This window comes from Xylocopa sonorina, chromosome 7 (assembly GCF_050948175.1).
Source record: "Xylocopa sonorina isolate GNS202 chromosome 7, iyXylSono1_principal, whole genome shotgun sequence".
Classification (NCBI taxonomy): domain Eukaryota; kingdom Metazoa; phylum Arthropoda; class Insecta; order Hymenoptera; family Apidae; genus Xylocopa; species Xylocopa sonorina.
The window spans coordinates 2873954-2895582 of NC_135199.1; the positions used below are offsets into that span (position 1 = coordinate 2873954).

A 21629-nucleotide genomic window follows, 5' to 3' on the forward strand; every position below is an offset into this window, starting at 1 on the left:
TCCACAGTGCAAGTGGAAGATTTTTTATAGGTACCAATGTCACCCTGGTAGTACGGTGGTGACTATGCAATACAGGGTCATGTTTTCACAATATCAGTGGAAGGTTTGCGATTCATGAATCGCAACACTATCGTGAGAACCGCGATAATGAATGATCGCAACACTAAATGGAATTAAAGACTGAACAATTGAAAACTATTAGTTCTACAACAACAACAAGATGCAATTACGCACAATATATGTAAATCGCAACACTAGAAACTTATTGAAAACTATTGATACATACTAAAATAGTAAATACAATTTAATTTTATTCGTGAAACAAATATTAACAAGCAATAATTATGAATTCAGCAAACAATCGCGACCTCATGATTCGCGATACTAAAAGAGCAATCGTAATTATTATTTTTACGCAATTCTAACTCAAAGAGCGATATATTAATTAATACGTAACCCTAATAAAAATCGCGATCTGGAGTTAATCGTAACGCTAATAAAAATCACGATTTGGGTTTATTCGCAACTCTAATTGAAACCGTAATTAATTATTCGCAACACTACGATTGGAACCGCAATTTGCCCAGCGTGTGATGAGTCAGCATTCTACTGGCTAGAATACACTAATATAAGCCTAGTGACAGGGTAGTAACAAAGAATGACTTTGCATTCGGAGATAATTCTCGGAATCATTAGTAGTTGCCCTCTTCTTCGGGTCTCTTCGGCATATAACCTCTTCTTTTTCGGGTATGAAGCTTAAAATCCTGAAACTTATATCTAAGTTTGAGATTTCCTGAGCGCAAACCAAAAAATAACATACAAGGGTGAAATAAAAATATAAATCGCGAAAGTTCTCAATGCACGTAGACAAGCAACGATTGTAAAGAATCGTTGTTCGTATAAGTGTGCCAAACCGCGAGCAGAAAAAAACGTTCGTTTCGAGCAAATCGCGATCACGATCGCCGGGGCGATTCGAAAGATCGATCGAGTGGCGAATGGCATTCCCCATTCGCGCCAGCTATACCGTCGATCATTTAGATTTGATTCCCTGAAACAGATTGAATCACGCGAGAAACGCGCTTGTCCGATCGGTGACTGTGGTCAAACTGCCCAGCTCTACCTACTTATCACTATCACACATATCAGAAGTAAACTATCTACCTACCAAACGTTGTATTTAAAAATGGCAAGAGATTCACACCAACACATTCGTTCAATCTCCGAAAATTTCTCACTCAAACACCAGGACGCAAAAAGCCCACATTAGTACCAATGCTGTAATCAACTGACGAAAACTAGTGACCATTGCGTACAGCGCCGGTAAAGCGACTCTATCTGCATTTGAATGTTTAAAGTGAAATTTGAGACATCGAACAAATCTGTATTTTTCATAAAACACAGAAGTTTTATTAGCAACACGGAAATTATTGGAATTGGTACCGTATTTATGATTAAGAATAAATTTGATACCATTTGTAAGTAATAATAAATTGTTTCTATGCATGCGTATATATGTATTGTACCAAATTTATTCTTAATCACGAATACGGTACCAATTACCAGTATATTCGTTTCTATTCTCGTGGGTATTTCTCTCAGAAAAGTACGCATTCTTGTGTTGTGATATACATTTCTTTTGGATAATTTGCATCGAAAAATTTGTACTGCCATGGATATCTACGCGTAGAACCCGTATAACATATATAATATTTCAATCTACATACTATTTTATTATCTATACGATGTTAATTGGTAATATTGCAGTATACATTATGTACTGAAATACTCGAGTTCTTGTTATAGAAAGGAATTTATTGCAATAAATCTCTTTCGAGGCAAAATTTAACTATCATAAGGAAGGAATATTATTTATATGGTGCTAATTGCAAACATTGCAGTATATTATATACTGAAATACTTGAGTTCTTGTCGTAAGAACGAAATAATTGCAATAATTTTCTCTTTTTCGAGACGAAATTCAACTATCGGAAGGAAGGAATATTTCAACTTACACTTCTCCGTATTTCGTTGCAAATTAATATTTTTGCACTTTTTTAACAATTTAACTACTGAAACACGTTTTATCTAACTTAAAAATGTCAAAATTGGAAAGGGATAAAATTAGCTTTCTTCTCCAAAGAAAAATAATCAACTATAAAAAAAAAATACCATGTATAGATCGAATAGTAATAATATAACAAAATTTTAATAATTTTAGCTATTAAAAATGAAATATTACGTACTATAGAATGTATAGTTTAGCAAGAGCATATATATACATATGTATATTACAAGTAATATATTTTCACGTACGGTATAGCAAAGAACAAAATTAAATTTTTATTAAATATATATATCATGTACAACGCGACTATTTATGTAGTTTTATAATTTATATGACTCTTATTACGAATATTATAGTATATGATATACTGAAATATTCGAATTGATGTCGCAAAGAGATATATAATACGACAAATATATTTGGTGATTGAAGTATTTGATAAATACCTACTACGAAGCATACAAAATTTAATTTTCATTAATATATCGAAAGGAGGAAATTATGCGTAAGTATCTAATACTAAATAAGTATTATTAATATGGAAATATGGTTAATGTTATTATTTCGCGCACACGTTTCTTTTGAATCGTACCATAAATTGTAGAATACGTTTATAATAGCGTGAAAGGTGTGAGTGAAAGACTGAACACATTATGGCCTACCGCAATTTTTATTTATGCGGACGTTCGTTTTCTACAGCTACATTTTAAACATCGTTAAAATATACATATAATATGATAAATAGTAATAAATACAAAATATATCTTAACAAACGTTAAAAATTAGAATAAATCTGATGTTGGTTATAAAACTGTTTCTAATGTTCTTTTGAAGAACACGAAAATTGCACCCAAATGGTACATATAATCGTTACCAATCAATTTACAAGTCTTATTGTCTGTATTGAAAGAGGAATCGATTAAAGAATGATACTGCGTTTGCTAAGTTAATTAAACGATACTGTTAGTATTATTGCAACGTGTTTCATTCTGAATGAATACATCTGGTAGGTGTATGCAATAAATACTCAACAGTATTGTTTGCTTCTACGTTTCAAGTTTGAGGTCTTTATGTTTATCGTATGTATAGTTACTCTTTTTATACCCAGAAGGATACCACGTCTGAAACAAACTAAGCATTGCATATCATAAAGACTTTCTAGTTCCCAACGTTAAACGAGCGATTGATTTTTTCACTCTGCGACTGTTCAATTGAAAATGTTCTAAAACGATTAAATATATAGCTCTTAGATATTGACATAGAAATTCAATTCTGCTAAAAGTATCATCGTTCACAATTGCAGCCGCGTTTATACTGTTCCAGACAGAAACTATCCTATGCGTTATGGTAAACGTTGCCCTATGTATTCCCTTTTTGTAGTACAGGCGATAAAATATCACTACACCTAAATCAATGTTTAGTACTGGTATCCTCCGTTAGCCCCGGCGTCGCCACCATTTCCGGATGGATATCCCCCATTACCGTTGCCACCGTTGTTTCCGTTTCTGTAACCGCCATTGTCACCACCTGGTCTTCCGGATGGGTATCCTCCTGATAAACAAAATATTTTTCATTTCTTGGCATGATACCAATATTTTCATGTAATTTATATTATTTCAATCGAGATTATGCTAAATTGCTTTCTAATTATAGTTCCTAATTATAGTTAATGAATATAATAGATGCATGTTTCGTTTACCATCCTGGCCACCAGGTCCACCACCGTTAGGTCCGCCACTTGGGTACCCGTTATCTCCGCCGTTACCTCCTGGTCCACCAGAACCGTATCCTTGGCCGTTCGCTTCACCCTCGTATCTAATTTGAGGTTTAAATCCATCTTGATCGGCTTCGTATTCAACGATTTGCTTTCTGCCATCGGGAAGCAAAACGTTGAATTCTCCTTGCGCACGATCGCCGTCTCTGCTTTCCGTATGACCGTAATCGGCTCCAGATTGATCATCCTTAACTTCATAAGAAAATTCGTATTTCGCTGGTTCCTACATTAAACATACTTCATGTTAGAAGACATAATTGAGAGTACAACATGTACAGAATCAGCTAGAAGGGAGTTATATTATGGGTTATTGCATCTTTAATTAATTATATGTGCAAATTTCCGAAACGAAAAAGATTTTTTTGCATAGACAGTGAACAACGAGTCTTTAAAAAAGATTGATTAACTTCAGAAGTATTAAAATTCGTTTGCAAATAGAACAAAGCTATCTATGAACAGGTAGAGTGCTCATAGGTGAATTGTAATTGATGTTTCTCGTTGGAAAACTGAATAATGATTTTACGGTATGAATGTTAATCATCAACTTACGTTCATATACTATAACTATACATATGTATGCAAAATAACTTACGTTATTTTCATCCTGTCCATTTTCGCCGTAACCTCCATTGCCGCCGCCGTTTCCACCCGGTCCACCAGAGGGATAACCACCGTTGCCTCCTCCATTGCCACCTGGTCCTCCAGAGGGATATCCACCGTTTCCTCCTCTGTTACCACCTGGTCCCCCAGAAGGATAACCACCAGCACCACCGCCGTTTCCACCCGGTCCACCTGAGGGATATCCACCATTGCCTCCACTCGGTCCAAAACCACCACTTCCACCATTGCCACCGTTATATCCCCCATTTCCACCACCATTTCCATTTCTTCCGGGTGGTCCATAAAGCCCCGACGGTCTACCTCCGTTTCTGTCTGGTGTACCGTAACTTCCCGATGGTCTTCCACCGTTGCCACCGTTACCACCGTTTCCGTTCCTTCCGGGTGGTCCGTAAGCACCAGACGGTGCTCCGCCTCCATTCCCACCACCAAAACCATTTCCACCTTCAGGAGATCCGTAAGTGCTCGACGGACGGCCACCAAGCCCATTCTTGCCAGCGCCGTTGCTTCCACCGCCGAATCCATTTCCTCCGGAGGCAGGTGGTCCATAACTGCTCGACGGTCTTCCGGCTCCGGGACCACCATTTCCGCCGAATCCGTTCGATGGTGGGCCGTAAGAGCTGGATGGCTGGCCACCAGCGGGACCTCCTCTTCCATTACCATTTCTTCCACCATTCCCGCCAGGTCTTCCATTACCAGAACCACCGCCGTTGTATCCGTTTCCACCCGCGGGTACTCCGTAGCTGTTCGACAAACCATTGCCGTCACTACCTCCGATGCCATTTTGGCCGTCAAAACCAGGCGGTCCATAGGTGTTCGATGGTCCTCCGCCACCGCCACCGCCACCGCCACCGCCACTGCCACTGCCACCGTTTGCGCCCCCGGGACCACCACCGCCAGGTGGTAAATACGAGTTCACCGGTGGCTCGGAGCGCACCAGGGTGAGTGCTACGATGAATACTGCTATTCCAATCTGTAAACATGAGATTTGAATATGCAATTTACACGCTGCATAAATACTTGGTTAATCATTATATATGAGAAAAAAATCATGAAATGAAAAAAAAAATCAGGAAAGTTAATTGTTCGCATTTTATCATCGTGATTTCAAATTGTTGTAAGTATCGAAAGGCAATTACTATTCTTAGAGCTATAATCGTATCGGTATGGTCATTTAATGTCGATATAATGTCGATAATGCGAGTGCAATGTTTCCATTCATTACGGAGAATCAATTTGATTATATATTCAAGAGCGATGTTTTTTTTCATATTGGGCAATCGCAGCGCAAAATAGCTCGAAACGGCGTGCGAAACAATTCTCACGGTGGACGCTTCTTCCTACTCGATCCTTATCAGTTGCAACAGATATAATATCTCTCTTGCCTCTGTTGGGCCGGGTTTCCTCACCTTAGACATGGCGATGAATGGCGACGAATCTTTCTTCTGGATGAAACAATAAACCTCGCCACAGTTTCTTTTTCCCTCGTTTATCCTTGAGAAGGTGAGCCTCTGTATCACGCGAGGTGCTGCACCGGGTAGGCCTGGGCTCCCGTCGGTTCTACCTTTTGGCTATATGCCTACACCGTCCACCGTTGGATGGTGTCGAGGGAATGACAAACTTTGGTTCTAATCCGCTTTATATATCCCCGGGATTCATCCGTGTTTCTAGATCATGGTTTGGTACAAGCGCTGTAGGATTTACAGCGGGGCACCGGTGTAACTGTGTCACGGTGGTGTGGAATCAGCCGGTGACGGTAGTGATGGTGAACGAAGAAGAGTGGGACCGTAGCCCCAGCCACCTAGAGTACGGATTCGTTCCATATTTCACGGGTTACGAATCCTATATTGTAACGCAACGCGCAAGGCGCATCATTAACTCGGAGCGTCGCTCCTCTTGTGCTCGCCTCTCTGTGCGCACGACGAGAGCGGCAACCAAGAAGGATACAGGACTCCGTAAGGATACGGACCTTCTAAGGATGGCAACTTCGACCGCTCGACTTCGTTAACCGGCTTGATTAATAATACTGCCCTCGCATCCTCTTCGCATCGGAAACTTTCACGAAATTGTTCGATGCCCTGACGATTCTTCCATCGAAGAAACAAGCCAGCGAATGTGACATTAGGCAACGTTTAAGCGATTGTGCTAATTACCGAGGTAACTATCTAATTAGAAGCTAGAACGTTGTTTAACGCGATACAAAGCGATGATTAATCGGACACCTTCGGTCGCTGATTGATTAGCCGGTAAATTCGAATATTTTTTCACCATCGAAGTGTGAATTCGAGTGGCTAAGCAGTAACATATTGTGCATGTAGCTACGATTTTTAAGTATAGGCCTTAATACACAGAAAAGGTAGTCTTTAGATAACACCCGCTAACACGAATATAGAATAACGAGCAATTTGCGTAATTATGTGAAAATAGTACTATGACTATTATTTATTAGTTGCTGCCAGTGTAAAGGTAATGAATTTTGTTGATGATGTAACTTGATGACCGAATATTTTGGTACGGCTTTGTTATTTGCCGCTTGCTCTAAATCTACCGTATTCATCACGATCATCCTTTTAATTTCGCAAGCGGTAACCATTTCGCAGCTCTCCGATACTGAATGTCATCGATTTGACATAGTCCAATTTTTACGTGGCGCAATATACTTTTCTGACACGTTCAGTTTCGTAATTCGTTAATAAGTGTTGCTATGACTTGATCCATTAACGCCTGTGTACGCCTTACCATCACTTTATCTTTTTTTATTCACGGACATGCGTTTACTTAATGAAGGATTCAAGTTCGTAGCGGAGCTAAAATTAATCATACCGAGTATAACAGAAACAAAATCTCTCTCTAACAATTTCATTGTACATTCCACTTCAAGATTAACTATTCAAGTCCTAACCAAAATCATCGTTGGAAAGGGATTTATTTTAGAAACAGTTTAGAGGTATCGAATATACCAAATACATCCAAGTTTATACATGGTCACATTAATATTCTGCTAGGTTTTTCTTCGCGACAAACGCGACTGTCGAGACTTTTAGGATTTCTAACATTTTTCACGAAATAACAGATAGCTCCTTTACGTTTGACGAAAAAAACCGTGTACCATCTATGTGCATGAAACGATATCGACAGATTCTGTAAAAAGTACGATCACGTAATTCATGTAGGGAAGACTTGAAAAGGAGAGATGGCAATTAAACCTATTATGTCTCGTGTGGTTAAGGCAACGATGTGCTTTCTGCCAACGAGACTTTCTCATACGTTTTTACGAAGCGCACCGTCATTGAAACACGAAGGGGTTAAGAGCAACGCTGTTCAAAATGCGCATACGTGAATCCTGATCAACTGGAATCGATGCATCTTAAGTATATCCTTTAGCATACTGTTATGGACACACAGTTGGAAGGGATGAGACTAATATTATATCGATAACGAACAAATTATATCGAATGTTTACCGAACGCTTTATTAAAAATGATCAGTATACGTTCGTTTGGGATTGGTATACTTGTTTTCAAAGATTTTTGCAATCTGCTTTGGTACAACTTCCTGGTCGATCGATGAGGAATTTATTTCCGGTGTCCAATTAACTCGTGAGGGTGACTCGTATGATTATCCGGAAAAATGTCGCCTCGTGGAATTAGTAGGGTACGCAGACACGCGGATTCAACTGTCCAAGGTGTACACACGCTCGTATCCTGGATGCAGAAGGTTTGTGCAATCAGTGAACTCGTGCTGAATACAGGTGGTGGCAACGTGGGATGTTGGTTAAGATAGGGATACATTATGCAAGATTGCGTCACGGGTTTATTGTATCAGCACCTCATCGTACACGAGTAAGATAGCGCGGCGAGTACCTAAGATTTTTACGATCGGAGATTTATAGTGTACGCGAATCCTGAAATTCGTCTTAATCGGTTTAGAACAGTTTCGATTGTATCGCGCCGTGTCCGTTTTATTATACATCGGACACGGTTTCGCGCGGCGCGTTGCGAGACTCGTGGAATCTTCTTCGCGCATAAATCGCATCGCGCAACGCGGTGCCACGGACTCGGTTCAGATTTAATAAATGACCGAAGGCGAACTGTTTTACGCTCGATAGAGCTGACGGTCCGCTGGCACTGACGGATCGCGCGCGCGAAATTTCTTTCGAATACGAATTGGGTGATAGAGACACTGCCTCCTCGCGAGACGATCGACTTCGAAGGAAACATCGGAATATCGTGAGGGGTACGAGAATTATTAAAATTGTTCGCGGGAAGAGATTAATGTTATGGACGTGTTGCACGTGGTTCTGTGCGGAGAGATTAATACTTATCGTGGTCGCGGAGTAAAAAGGGTGAACGAGCAAGGATAAATGAAGTCACGAATGGCTAAATTAACTCGTGAAACTTGCTTAATAGTTTTCCCGATGATTATCTCTGGACAGTGGCGCGGCGCATCAACGAGGAAAGATAGAAAATTAGTTTCGGAGATAATTGTTACGTAAACCTTGGCTTGCGTTACCCGCACTTTTTTACTTATATACGGTCTGATTGTACTTTCGTACGAGTTATTTATCGTGCTTATTATATCATGTTCCTCGCTTTTCTCTCTCCCCGCGCGTACTATTTCTTTAATCTTGTGTATCTTTTGAAAGTTTTACGACTTTTCCTACTTTCCTTCACACGGTAATGAATCATCCGACGAGAAGAATATTTATTTCCCGAGCTTCTCATCTTACAGGGGATCTGAAATTTTCACGCATAACTAAATCTCCTCTGTATGCACATTGTGTACGCGTAGATGCAGCCGCGTAGTTTATCGAGTGAAAAATAGAAAATGAAATGCGAGCAGGGACGTCGATGGATTCCTGCATTTCCTTGTTACGTTCCTATGTCTTCACGATAGTATATATATATATATATATACCTTGGGTGTACGTATTTTATTGTCACTGTAGATAGATAGTAACACGGAAGATTCGTGTCTTTCGCAAATAATTCAACTCCTCCCACCCCGTTCCTATTATTTATGCAATCCGAACGGGTCGCTTATGCAACAAAAAGGACAAAGAATTCGGTCCGGCGCGTCCACGGTGGCTAAAAGACCCGAGTGCGCGCTTACAAATTTAGCAATTCAAAGTACGTTATCAGGATATCACGATCGATCCAGTGAGAGTGATAGTTTATCGGTGGGTATGCACATTATAATGGGATGCATCCGCTCTAAATTATGGCCATTTATTCCGATGAATCAGAGCGTGCTTTCTCTGGCTGAGCAAATGCGATATATACCCACTCGATCCACCGGTATAATCGAGGAGTTTCACCACTTCTATTTGATCTGTGAAAGTGTTGGAGGCCTGTGTCTGAAGATGAGCGCTCGTGCTACAGTGAGGTAATGTTCTTTTGCCTGATCTAATTTACTGTCCCTACATCGATCTACAACTGTCTCGCCGTATTGCAACACTCCCACCGTTAACGATGCAATGCGGTTAGGCGCTTACACTTTTGATATAACGCGGATGACTTATTGCCGGTTAACGCGCCGTTATGCACCGTCGGTCCTTGCCGCTCTTGCGATAAACCGATTCGACAACATTTTTTCGTCGGACAACAACGCATTTTTCCCAGATAGGTTAGATGGAACTCTTGTTGCTTAGATACCTGACGTTGGAATTTTTACGAAGAACAGTATTCCGTTTCCTATCCTCTTTTTTCTGGAAAGAATGTACATGTTACCGTGAAAGACCGATATCTGGCAAATGTCGATATTCCTCCGGTGAATGTCAGCATTCACATAGTCGGTTGGTGTATGCACGAAATATTTGCTAAACATCATTATTTCTCACTTACACCGGCAAATGTCGGCATTCAGAATGCACTGATGGTGAACGTTAAAGAAAAATATTTTTATTACACTAAGACAGAAATGCAGATTTTTAATATATAATACACATCAAACCAGGATAAAACTTAAGTCAATTGTAACAAATTATGTGATACATTTTATATTACAACTGCATTTAGTCTTTGTTTAATTTTTCTAATATGATATAGCATATTTTTTCTTGCTTCTTTATCTCAGCTTGTTTTGACGCCACCTCATCTATGGGTGCTATCTGTGCTTATCGACGATATATACGATTGTATCATCTAATTGTTTGTACGTTTTGATGACTTGAAGTAGAACTCCTCATTGTACCTATAATATAACTTATTTGTAATTTATTTATAATTTTTTACTTTTGATTTTAAGCAAATGCTCCGGACTTGCAATATATGTATAGCAACAAGAGATTAAGAAACTTAAAGTAAAGACAACTACGTATATTTTTTCAACAATCTTTGTACGCCTAAAAAATCACGCAACAGTCCTTTCAAATGTGCCAAATGGAATATCATTTCGAGTGCAAAGGTTAATCCTACGATCTTGTATTGAGTAATAGTTTGAATGAAGGTTCTTATACTTTAAACCGACCAACTTACGTTAGTCTCTGCTGATGCGTATGAAGTTATAGTTAACTTTGCCTGTACGATTTTTAACAATTTGTCCCGCGTCACGTGGCATTTTAAAGAAAGTCTCGAGTTTTTGAAGTGTTAAGTATTTGTCAATTGTGTGTCATGAACTTATTGTCGAGGAACTTACTTGCTAATAATATTAGACATGTTCATCTTCAACTACTTTTAAAATTTTACTTATAATTACCCCTATATAGGATAATAAATCTTTTTTATTAAATGAATCTAACAATAAAATTTTGATGTGCTAGAACAATTTTTTTAACAAAACAACCATTCCCCTCCCCCTCCGTCAATTTTGTCTCGCTTCAACAATATTAAAATCTGGTCACTTTATTATGCGATCATTCGAAATCGTTATATTTCGTGTCTAGCAAAACGTGCTAAAGCGAAGGTTACCTTGAGGCCTGAATGTAACATCCCTGTTATTTCTTGTAATATGGAGTTCAAGGCGAGCTTTAATAAAAAGTGATCGGGTGTTATGGAAAGGAAATAAGTAAGGTTAAATTTAATGAATAGATTATAAAGTCTATCCTTGAGAGAGGACTGATTCACCGACATGCTGAATGATCGAACAAATTGTTATATCGCAAGATTCTTTTTTCCTTGATACTGTCCAAACATTTTTATTTGACGCAAAAAAGTAGTTTGTAGATCGTGCAATATATATTTCATTTTCTAAGAAAATTATACATCATTGAAATAAAATATTTGTAAAATTTCAGAACTCATTGCCATAAATTACATTTCTTTTCAGGATTCATGGGACTACCGACTGGGCAGTTGAACGCTCTTGCAAAATCTTCCGAATTCGACGCTGGACCAATCACCCTTAAACGTGCTGTACTGTGCACATCGTGCTTAGCCGCACTTTTAATTACTTCTGGACTTTTGGCTTCGCACCACAGCTGTAAGTAAAGGTTGTAATGCATAAAATCTAATTTCCGTTATTGTGTTTAATTGTTGAAAATAAATATTAAGACGATGTAACGCGTTTCTAATGCAACTGTAGAAATGTGCTAAAAAATAAAACACCATGGAGCCTCGCGAGTTAGCTTTAGATATTTTGATTTTAAAAATGTAACGAAAACTTACATTCGCAAATGACAAGAAGAAAGTTTGATTGTTGGTGAAGTGTTCTAATCCTGGTAGAGCAGGGTCTACTTTCCCACATTCTCGTTCCCTTCGCTGATAAGCTCTGAATACGGTACGTAGACCCATAGAATCAGCAATATTTTCACCTACAGTTTGATTGCCGTAGTCCTGCAACATTCAAAGTTGCGAACATGTCTATTAATCTAATTTTTGTTTATACTATGAGCTAAATTATATTTTTAAAGTTAGAGGGGAAACATTAGATCAAGCAAGATTACACAATACACTCGAGATTTCACGAGTATTTCGGACGACTTAATACTTTTGACGCGTTTCATTATCCGCCTCCATTAATCATCTACCCTTTCTCCTTCATTTATGTGCATCTGATTGCGAGTCGTACTCGACTGTTTCATGTATTGTCCTCGAGCGGAGCAGTTAGTATCGAGACATTGAATAAATCGGATGTGTTCATTTATAAAACTTTCAAATTTCACATAATTTCTGCTAATTATAATATTTCCATATAAAAGTAAAAATAAAGCTAAAAATTATTATTAATCAGAACTACTTTAGATGAGTGCATAAGACTTACCTTAATTGTGAAATTATCTCCCTTGATAATACTATATTTATTATACTGATCGACAAAACATTTTGCTCTTGCATTGTAAGCTTCTGCCATCGCGGTTAACCACTCCATTTCATATCCTTTCCTGTCATAAAGGTGACCTGATACGAATCGATTCGTTAAGTATTGTTTAATGCTTCTGGATTTGACTATAATTTCATAAAAAGTCACCTGAATCGTCGAAACCGTGATTTACTTCATGGCTCATAATGAGCCCAATAATTCCGAAATTGACATACCTAAGGAACGAAATTTGTTATTCTTTACGAGTGAACGAATTTTTAATGAACGCATCGTAAACCATTTATTGTTCGTGATTTCTCACCATGGTCGATTAAGAGCGAAGAATGGATTTTGCAAGTCTGCCGCGGTTATTGCTGTGTTAAAGAGAAAAAGTTCAGTTCATTATTAACTAGGCAATTGTGTACTATTGATTGCGTTATGTATGCGTCATGTTCGCAATTAGTGAAAGAAAGATTTTTATTCTCTACTGTAACAGGATCTGTTTTGATTTCAAGTATATTAGTTACATACGTACATATAGAATTTTCCATTGGTATAAAGAAAGCATTCAATTCCAAAGGATCAAACATGTCACTGCAAACAATAATAGATATAAAACATTGATTCGACAATGAGTTATGTTATTGACCATTTTAAATGTGGCGGAGCTTACTTGATCTTGTCATTTTCGTCCTTTACCATTTCTCGCAAAGTTTTCCATTTCCTATATCTGATATAATTTATTAGGTTCTCGTAAAACGAAGTACCAATTGTGAGCTTCAAACGAAACAATTCATTAGCACGAAATAGTAATCAACGATTAATTGATCATAGTTAAGGGTCTTCGTTAGATTTATTATTAAATGTGTAAGTACCCCTTGAAAGTAGCGTTTTACAACTGTAGTATTTCGGAACCAATCTGGATAACCAATCAAGTTTTGCATATGCGTCAGTTTGTCTAAAATAAAATGCCTTGTTTCGTCGTCCATCCATTTCGATTCTTCAACCTGATATTCGACTTCCTTCTGTATGTCATCAATTATATCTCTAGCCTATAAAGATAATCAGCAATATTTATGAGTAAAGTGTAAATTAAAGAATAAAATTAAACATTAATGATATTCTTGTGTTTATACCGATTTCGCTATGTCTTCGGACAAATACTGTTGGGCGTATTGGTACCCTGCTATATTAGTCAACTGTACCAATCCCAAGCATTCTTCGTTCCTATGAAAACGTAAATTTAGTCTTGACTGTTGCAGAAGAATGTCATTCATATCAATGATATGCAATTTTTTACTATGAAGATTATATTACGAACCTATTCGCTGAGAAGAACGAACTTTGACCCCACTCGGTACTGATATTTCTCAGTTCGCTCGTACCAGCTATTATTATTTTATTAAGGAAGTTCCAGTGAATGTAATTAACTGTAACAAATGTATAATATTCACATTTATATACAAGATTCTTAATGATATATCATTTAAAAAACTAAAGTGAATTTTCATCAATGATCAACTTGCCAAGTACTTTCGTTGGGGTTTCTTCGAGCAAACTGTGAAGTTTTTCTATATAAACGGGACATGTTACTGTAATATTTACATCATCATCGATCTCTACTCCAGCCTCGGAAAATAGTTTTTCTACCTTTCTTATCCAGTTTATCTAAATAAACAAATTCATTGTACAAACGTTCATATTTCTCTATTTCCTAATATTTCATTTAAACAAAATATTTTAGTTTAATATCTTACTTTGTTTTTGTGTGTAATTGGGCCTACACTTTCGTAGTGTGTTTGAAATTCCGAAAGCGTTGCGTCTAGGATGTCGTCATCAGATATGAGTGTAAGCTGAAATAAGTAAATAATGTTATTAACAAATCGTTTGGTTCAATTCATTTCAATGAAATTTGATGTAACTAAAAGTGCTGAAGTACTTTACATTTCCTAATTTAATTATAAATTCAATGAGATCTTGTATATCTTTCAGCATTTGTTCTTCCGATATCTCAACTCCTCTTCCCTTGGAAAGTATTAGTGCAACGCTTAATATGTGTTTTTGGTATTTGTCTTTCATCAGTTTTATAGTTTCAGCTTCATCCTCATCCTCGTCCTCACTTTCATCTTCATCCTTATCCTCATCCTCATCCTCATCCTCATCCTCATCCTCATCCTCATCCTCATCCTCATCCTCATCCTCATCCTCATCCTCATCCTCATCCTCATCCTCATCCTCATCCTCATCCTCATCCTCATCCTCATCCTCATCCTCATCCTCATCCTCATCCTCATCCTCATCCTCATCCTCATCCTCATCCTCATCCTCATCCTCATCCTCATCCTCATCCTCATCCTCATCCTCATCCTCATCCTCATCCTCATCCTCATCCTCATCCTCATCCTCATCCTCATCCTCATCCTCATCCTCATCCTCATCCTCATCCTCATCCTCATCCTCATCCTCATCCTCATCCTCATCCTCATCCTCATCCTCATCCTCATCCTCATCCTCATCCTCATCCTCATCCTCATCCTCATCCTCTTCATCGTCTGTTGGCTCGTCGATTTCGTCATTTTCATCACTGTCTTCATTATCTTTAACATTTTCATCACTTTCATCGTAATCATTGTTATAGTAATCATTTTCGTCAATGCCACTGTCAATTTCATTTTCATTCTCACGTTTCGAGATACCCATACTTTTGGCAGCGTGATGAACTCTATGATTGGTCATTCTCTGATGCTTGTGACGTTCAGCGACGTGAACCGTAGTTTTCATTCTAGTTCCATTTGATTTCTTCTTCATGTTCTTTTCGTGAGCATATTTTTCCAGTGCTTTGCTTTTATGATTCCTTCCTCTGATGTGACCTAGCCGCTTAGCGTTTCCTCGTCTGAGTGCTTTCTTCTTACGTAATTCTTCCTTTTCGGGTTTAGTTTCATCAGTGTTGTTCCTCTTATGATTATTCTTATGTACGTTTCCGTGTCTCCGTTTGTGTGACGTCTTATGTTTCATATTGTTCCTTCTCGTGGATAATTTATTATGCATCGAGTGTCCATGCTTCGACAATTTTCCTTTCGCGTGATGTACTTTAAGTTTATTGGCTTTTTCCAACTTGTGTATTAATTTGTGAAGAATTTTTTGTTTCAATGCATCCCTCTTAGTTCTTTTCCTTGTTGTTACTTTACCAACGTGTTTATGCATTACTCTCTTCTCATTGTACCTTCTTCCGCTGTGACCAAATCGTTTCTGATGTTTTCCAGAAGCTCTTATTCTTTTTTGTAGCTTCATTTTCTCATAATCCTCAACCTCATTCTCGTTCTCATCTCTACCTTCATTCTCCTCGTTTGAATGCCGCGGACTCCTTTCTTTGCTACCCTTTTCTTGACTACCCTCTCCGCTTTCGTTGTTCTCATCGCTGCTGTCTAACTCCACATCCTTATCCGGAAGAAGCTTATGCACACCGTACGGTAAATGTGGTGTCGTAATCTGCAATATCACGAAGCATTGTTTACGAACAAAAATTGTCGTGATCCTCGCTGACAGAGGTCGTACCAATATTGTATCGTTGCCATTGTATGTTATTTTTCCGTAACGTAAATCGTAAAAAGAGTTAAATCCGAACAAACGAGCATACTGATCGTCAACTATCTGCCAGTTGTAGATATGTTCGTCCCATTCCCCATCTTCCATGATAAGCGGCCATCCTCCGTGTCTCCATAGTGTGGACAATATTGGTTCGACTCCTTTTTTTTCTATGGCAGCTGTAGGAAATTATGTTCATTAATCTATTGTTTCCGCTTGTCTAATTATATACATATATGCTTTTTAAGTAGGCGTAGTTCTAAGTGCTTCTTAAAAGTACGTGTATCGTACTTGTATCCATGCAACTCTTGTACCATTTCCTAGCGAGTTTAACAGCGAAGAGATCGCTAGATTTCGGTTCGGTTGTGAGTATACCTAGAACAATAATAAACGATTAAAATGATATCGTTTTTATTCATTTCTCATGCACATCGATTGTTAATTTAATTGTTACGTGTTAATATTGTATTAAGATGTCTATGTAAATAAACGTCAAATTGAAAGGGTAACACAAACTTTGAATTTGGCTATTGACTTTTTTTGATACTGTAGTCCATAAGCTAATGTTCTTGAAACGTCCACAGGCATACTCATAAAAATCGTCGCATGGGTCTACGGATTCATCCATACTCTCTTTAATTACTTGTGCTGAAAAAAATATATCGTTTAATTTTTTGTGCACAAAAATTTGTCTTTTTTTTTATATAAATGTTAAAAATCACTAAAATACTTTGTAGGAAGTAATGTTTGTAGACACTACATCACAATAATTATTGCTTACCAATTAAGTTGCATTCTTTCGTCTTGCACGTTTCGCGTTCATTCTTCTTCTCTTCAACAGCTACTTCTCGTTTCGTGCTAAATAAATGCTGCAAACCACTAGGTATAATGCTAGCGTTGATAACAGCGCACACAGACGCTCTGAAGTAATTTGGGAAATTCAAAGGCGTTATAAATGATATTTTAACGAAAGTTACTTGGAATGTTATTTAAAACAAAAATATTTGTGCACTTACAGAACTAGTAGACGTAACATTCTAGCAATGCGATCATCAGACCAAATTTTCGAAAGTAGAAGTTCAGTTAACGATGCTACATCCACTCTTATTCTCCCTACAATGTGTAAGAGAAACAACGGGAGCGAATTTTATGCTAATAGAAGGGAAATAATTATGAAACTATTCCTGATACGTTCTGATATGATGTCACAATACATTTCTCATCTCAAATTAGATTGAAAAATCTGCATCCTTTGGTTTATCAGAATATCGCATTCAGGAACTTCAATCACAATGATATTATGTTTCTTTCCGTTTGGTATGAACGATTATGATATTAAAGAGTCCTTGGCAATTTCAATTGGATGCATCTATCTGCACGTACAGTCTGTATCTGTGTGCGTAGGTTCTCTTGATGATTTTGCTCAATTATTTTTCCAACGATTCGTTATAGAACTTTGATCATTTGATCATATATGTTATTCTTTGTATAATATTTGAGAATGAAATTTATTCAAATTTCAGAATCTCATTGATATAAAGTATAATCGAGAATGGATAACTGAGCTATAATAATGGATAACTGTTCTAAGATAAAGGAGAGCTATTAGATATCATTGACTAAACTTAAGAAAGTTTCTGCAATAACTCACCATTATTACATTCTTCGTTTACCTTGCAATCTACAATAGATTCTCTGCAGTAGAATAAGTATAGTAGAATATTATAGGAAAATCGGTATAAAAACGTAACAAATTCAGAATACTTGATAACAGTGGAAAGTGCAATAGTGCCAAAGCACACATTTAAACGAGATGATGATGAACATTACATTGTTTCGATAAATGATATTAATATGACAATATGGTGTACAAAAACTGAAAAGACCTATCATAAAAGAACAACGTGCACTTGACACCGAATGATCTTCATGAATCATGAAACCTATTTAGAATAACTTTTAGCATATTGATTGATTCATACGAATAGATAATCAATAGGATAGCGATTACACGCGTCGTTTCATATTGGCAATTGTTAGCGTCGTTTTTATTCTTGGTTGCGTTGCATTTCGATCGTCAATTTCTTGTGACCCAATATCAGACACATTACATGAAAGAAGCGGGTGAAAGAAACGGTAGCATCGCATCGTTGGATGCGCCAACATCCAAGCGAAAGGGCTGCGCAACCTTATTTTTCATCCGTGGACAGGATAACGTGCGCAGGCCGGCTCTAGGATACAGTCCAATCTGAAAATATATTGCACACATGTACGATGTTAACCACGTTGCCGCATAAACGACTGTGGAATAGTTAGCGATTGGATATCCGTGACAGGAGAGAGTAAATCTAAGCGATAGCTATAAAGTTACATATTCGATCGCGGATCGTTCCAGCATCGATACGAGCAGGTGAAATGAAATTCACTGATCGATGATTAAATGCCTCGAGTGATAATCGAACCCATGCGTCAATTGCACAACGATCTTTAAACTAATGGCCTGATTTGAATTCTTTTCTTTAAAGTGTCAAAGAAATAACAATTACGATAGTACTACGCGTTCATCGATGCTATATATATACATATATATATATATATATTTATTTATTTATTTATTTATTTATTTATTTGAAGATAATTAATGTACGCGTGTGTGCCTGTTGAGTTCAGATAGACATTTATTAATGAATTATTCCTATGCTTTTCGTTTATTTAAAATAAGATAATAGAATTGTAGATCGCGCAATTAAATTAATCTTTTAGTTAAATTTCTGGCTTATTTCGTAAACGAAGTCAATAAGACCAAAAACAATGAGCAAGAATTAATTAATGGTTTGCAGAAGTTGAGAAATACGAAATGTGATCGATTTTCTTAGGCGAAGTAGCGGCAAGAAACGTGATTTGAGCAATAGTTCTCCCTAAGTATGTAATTTGTAAAAGTAATCAGTAGCCTCTCAAATTAATCACATCCAATTCGTTACATCGCATTAGCCATATTTTAAACAGCGCGAATTGATAATTAATTTACATGCATCACGCTAGTTATTCGTCGATAGCGTTTAATACGGGTCTTTAATAGATTAACGCGTTGAACGCAACGCTCCTTGTTCCGTGATCGTAAATGTAAAAGTGAGGTAACGTAACGAAGAAGAGTTGGTAAAAGGTTCGGAATCGCAATCGGCATCCTTCGAAGTGAAGCACGTGCAGGAATGAAAGTCTCTATAGGAAACGGTACGCGTAAAGAGAGCAATGAAAAAAGCACTATTTCGAGACTCTGACTCGAGTGTGTTACAATTTCCTCACGGCAAATATGATGCAATAGATAAATTGAATACTTAAATCATGATATGGTTAATTGAAATCCAGCAAACTTAAAATTCATATTATATATTTATTGATAATGTTGTTTAGCTGTGACAATAATTTTTAAAGGTATCATTTAATTTTAATAAAATGCAGTATTACTTTTTAAATATATAATACTTAGATTGTTAATTTATCCTTTCAAATAGTAAAGTCAAAGAAAATATTTAATTAGGAAGAAGTTCGATGATACATCTAATTTAAAATCACACGATAATCTGTAGATAGCAAAAAGCGTAACTCGTTGATTTAAAATATACCGCCGTGTTTTCTGTTAAGGGTATATGTACACTCTCTGCGCGAGAGGTTAATTTCTACAGTATAATTAAGAAGCTGAAAATTCAGAGAATTCCACGCGTACAATTTATTGAATAATATAATTGATAAATATAGCGATAGTGTTTAATGATAATATTAAATGTATTTCATTTTTTCTTTTATTTTTAAGTGAAATATGAGACGTAATAAACAGTCATTAATAAGGTTATGTTCAGATATTTTAATATGAATTTATAATTTGAAATCTTATAGTATTATGTAATAATATGATATTTATTCGGTCCTCTTGAATTATCTGTGATAAATAAAATCTTTCGACATAATATAAAAAAAGAGAAAGCAAAAAACTATGTCGACTTTAACGCGCATGCGACTTCCTAATAGTGGGGGAATCCTTCGGGAGAAAATATTCCATATTTTGGACCGAAGAGGAATATCTGCTGCTTCTTTGAAAAAAACTAAAATGGTAAGATTATCCTAACAAATTTTTAAGATGAAATATTCAAAACTACATTATTATTGTGTACAATATGTGAGAAGTAAAGTATTTAACCTTGAGAGAGTATAAAAATTATGTACAACTTTTTTAATATTCTTCAATTTACATATTATCTGGCCTTATATGGATTATTATAATTGATTCTTTGTTGTCTTTGCGTTCTTTTATTATTTGATATAAAATACTAATATATGTAGATGCATGTATTATATGTACATAATAGTTTGTGTTGGTGGGTGTAACAAGTGGTTGCGGTTGTAGACGACCGATTATAGAAATATTATTTTTACAATCATTATGAAAAGGTTTAAAAATCACATAGAAATTAATAGAGTAGAAAATAAAAATAATTCTTTTTTCTATGCGTAAAATTTTCTTTTACGTATCATATGTTACGAGACAAGATTTCGCAACTTTTTCCTGGTCGTATTGATCCCATATTCCCGATACCGATATCGTCAAGTAAAATTGTATATGTAACATTTCCAAAATCATATTTTCTATGTAAAATATTATCGACTTTTCAATTAGAATTTGCGTCAAATAACTATCGAAAATATATTTTGGATTTGTGGCGATATAAACCAATAAAAAGAAAACTTTTTACGAGATTCATATTTTAGGGAAAACTTACCGCAGAAGAACGGGAAAAGGATCTAAAGCCATTATTGTCAAATGGTTGGTCTGTACAAGAAAACAGAGATGCTATTTACAAAGAGTTTTTATTCAAAAATTTTAATCAGGTGTGTGTCTTTTCAAGCACACCTTTTATTATTGCTCATATCTTTGAATATTACGAAAAATATTTTTTTGTGCATATTCATGTCAACAGGCATTTGGTTTTATGACCAGAGTCGCATTGCAAGCAGAAAAAATGGACCATCATCCTGAATGGTTTAATGTTTACAATAAAGTAAACATTACTTTATCTTCTCATGATGTAAATGGTTTATCCAAAAGGGATGTTAAGCTTGCATCCTTTGTTGATAAGGTCGCTAAAATGGAAGATGATTAATGTTCTGATTATATAATTTGGAGATAATTATTTAAGGTGTATGTTGATTTATAAGTTATACTGAAAGTACATACTAATGTGTGCTATATAAGTAGCATACTTTTATATTTGTTTTATGTATACTAATTTTCATAAATAAATACATATTGTTCAGTCAAAACTAGTTAGACATTAATTGTACATGTACCTCTTT

General features: G+C 36.5%; 3 protein-coding genes across 3 annotated transcripts; 1 reads left to right on the plus strand and 2 right to left on the minus strand.

Annotated features, from left to right (window-relative positions):
- Window positions 1-3482: 3482 nt before the first annotated feature.
- LOC143425210 (uncharacterized) lies at window positions 3483-7791 on the minus strand. Its single transcript, XM_076897837.1, has 5 exons — window positions 7774-7791; window positions 4575-5430; window positions 4432-4520; window positions 3765-4062; window positions 3483-3616 (listed from the first exon to the last, which is right to left on the minus strand). Exons 1-5 carry the CDS (start codon window positions 7789-7791, stop codon window positions 3483-3485), a joined length of 1395 nt encoding a protein of 464 aa, XP_076753952.1.
- A 3792-nt stretch (window positions 7792-11583) lies between these two features.
- Window positions 11584-17503, minus strand: LOC143425682 (uncharacterized). The gene is given in 20 exon segments (XM_076898683.1): window positions 11584-11874; window positions 12062-12229; window positions 12657-12793; window positions 12864-12931; window positions 13018-13069; window positions 13231-13289; window positions 13369-13472; window positions 13571-13747; window positions 13832-13922; window positions 14017-14125; window positions 14222-14363; window positions 14453-14548; window positions 14640-16184; window positions 16251-16459; window positions 16572-16655; window positions 16797-16928; window positions 17062-17201; window positions 17297-17337; window positions 17339-17432; window positions 17490-17503. Coding segments are annotated over 20 exon segments (3642 nt in total). The 3' UTR covers window positions 11584-11694.
- Window positions 17504-20147: 2644 nt separating this feature from the next.
- Pcd (pterin-4a-carbinolamine dehydratase) lies at window positions 20148-21596 on the plus strand. The gene is made up of 3 exons (XM_076898391.1): window positions 20148-20388; window positions 21045-21164; window positions 21254-21596. The coding sequence occupies exons 1-3, from the start codon at window positions 20272-20274 to the stop codon at window positions 21434-21436; spliced, it is 420 nt and encodes a 139-aa protein (XP_076754506.1). The 5' UTR covers window positions 20148-20271; the 3' UTR covers window positions 21437-21596.
- Window positions 21597-21629: the final 33 nt, after the last annotated feature.

Bases quoted from the DNA above. Each gene is read 5' to 3' on its own strand.
- LOC143425210 (XM_076897837.1), bottom strand. The intron at 4,521-4,574 runs GTAACAGAGGAG...GTGGCAATGGAG, and splicing joins TCCTTCTGGGGGACCAGGTG to GAGGCAACGGTGGTTATCCC. The intron at 3,617-3,764 runs GTAAACGAAACA...TTTGTTTATCAG, and splicing joins TGGACCTGGTGGCCAGGATG to GAGGATACCCATCCGGAAGA.
- Pcd (XM_076898391.1), top strand. From the start codon at position 20,272: ATGTCGACTTTAACGCGCATGCGACTTCCTAATAGTGGGGGAATCCTT. The intron at 20,389-21,044 runs GTAAGATTATCC...TTCATATTTTAG, and splicing joins CTTTGAAAAAAACTAAAATG to GGAAAACTTACCGCAGAAGA. The intron at 21,165-21,253 runs GTGTGTGTCTTT...TCATGTCAACAG, and splicing joins TATTCAAAAATTTTAATCAG to GCATTTGGTTTTATGACCAG.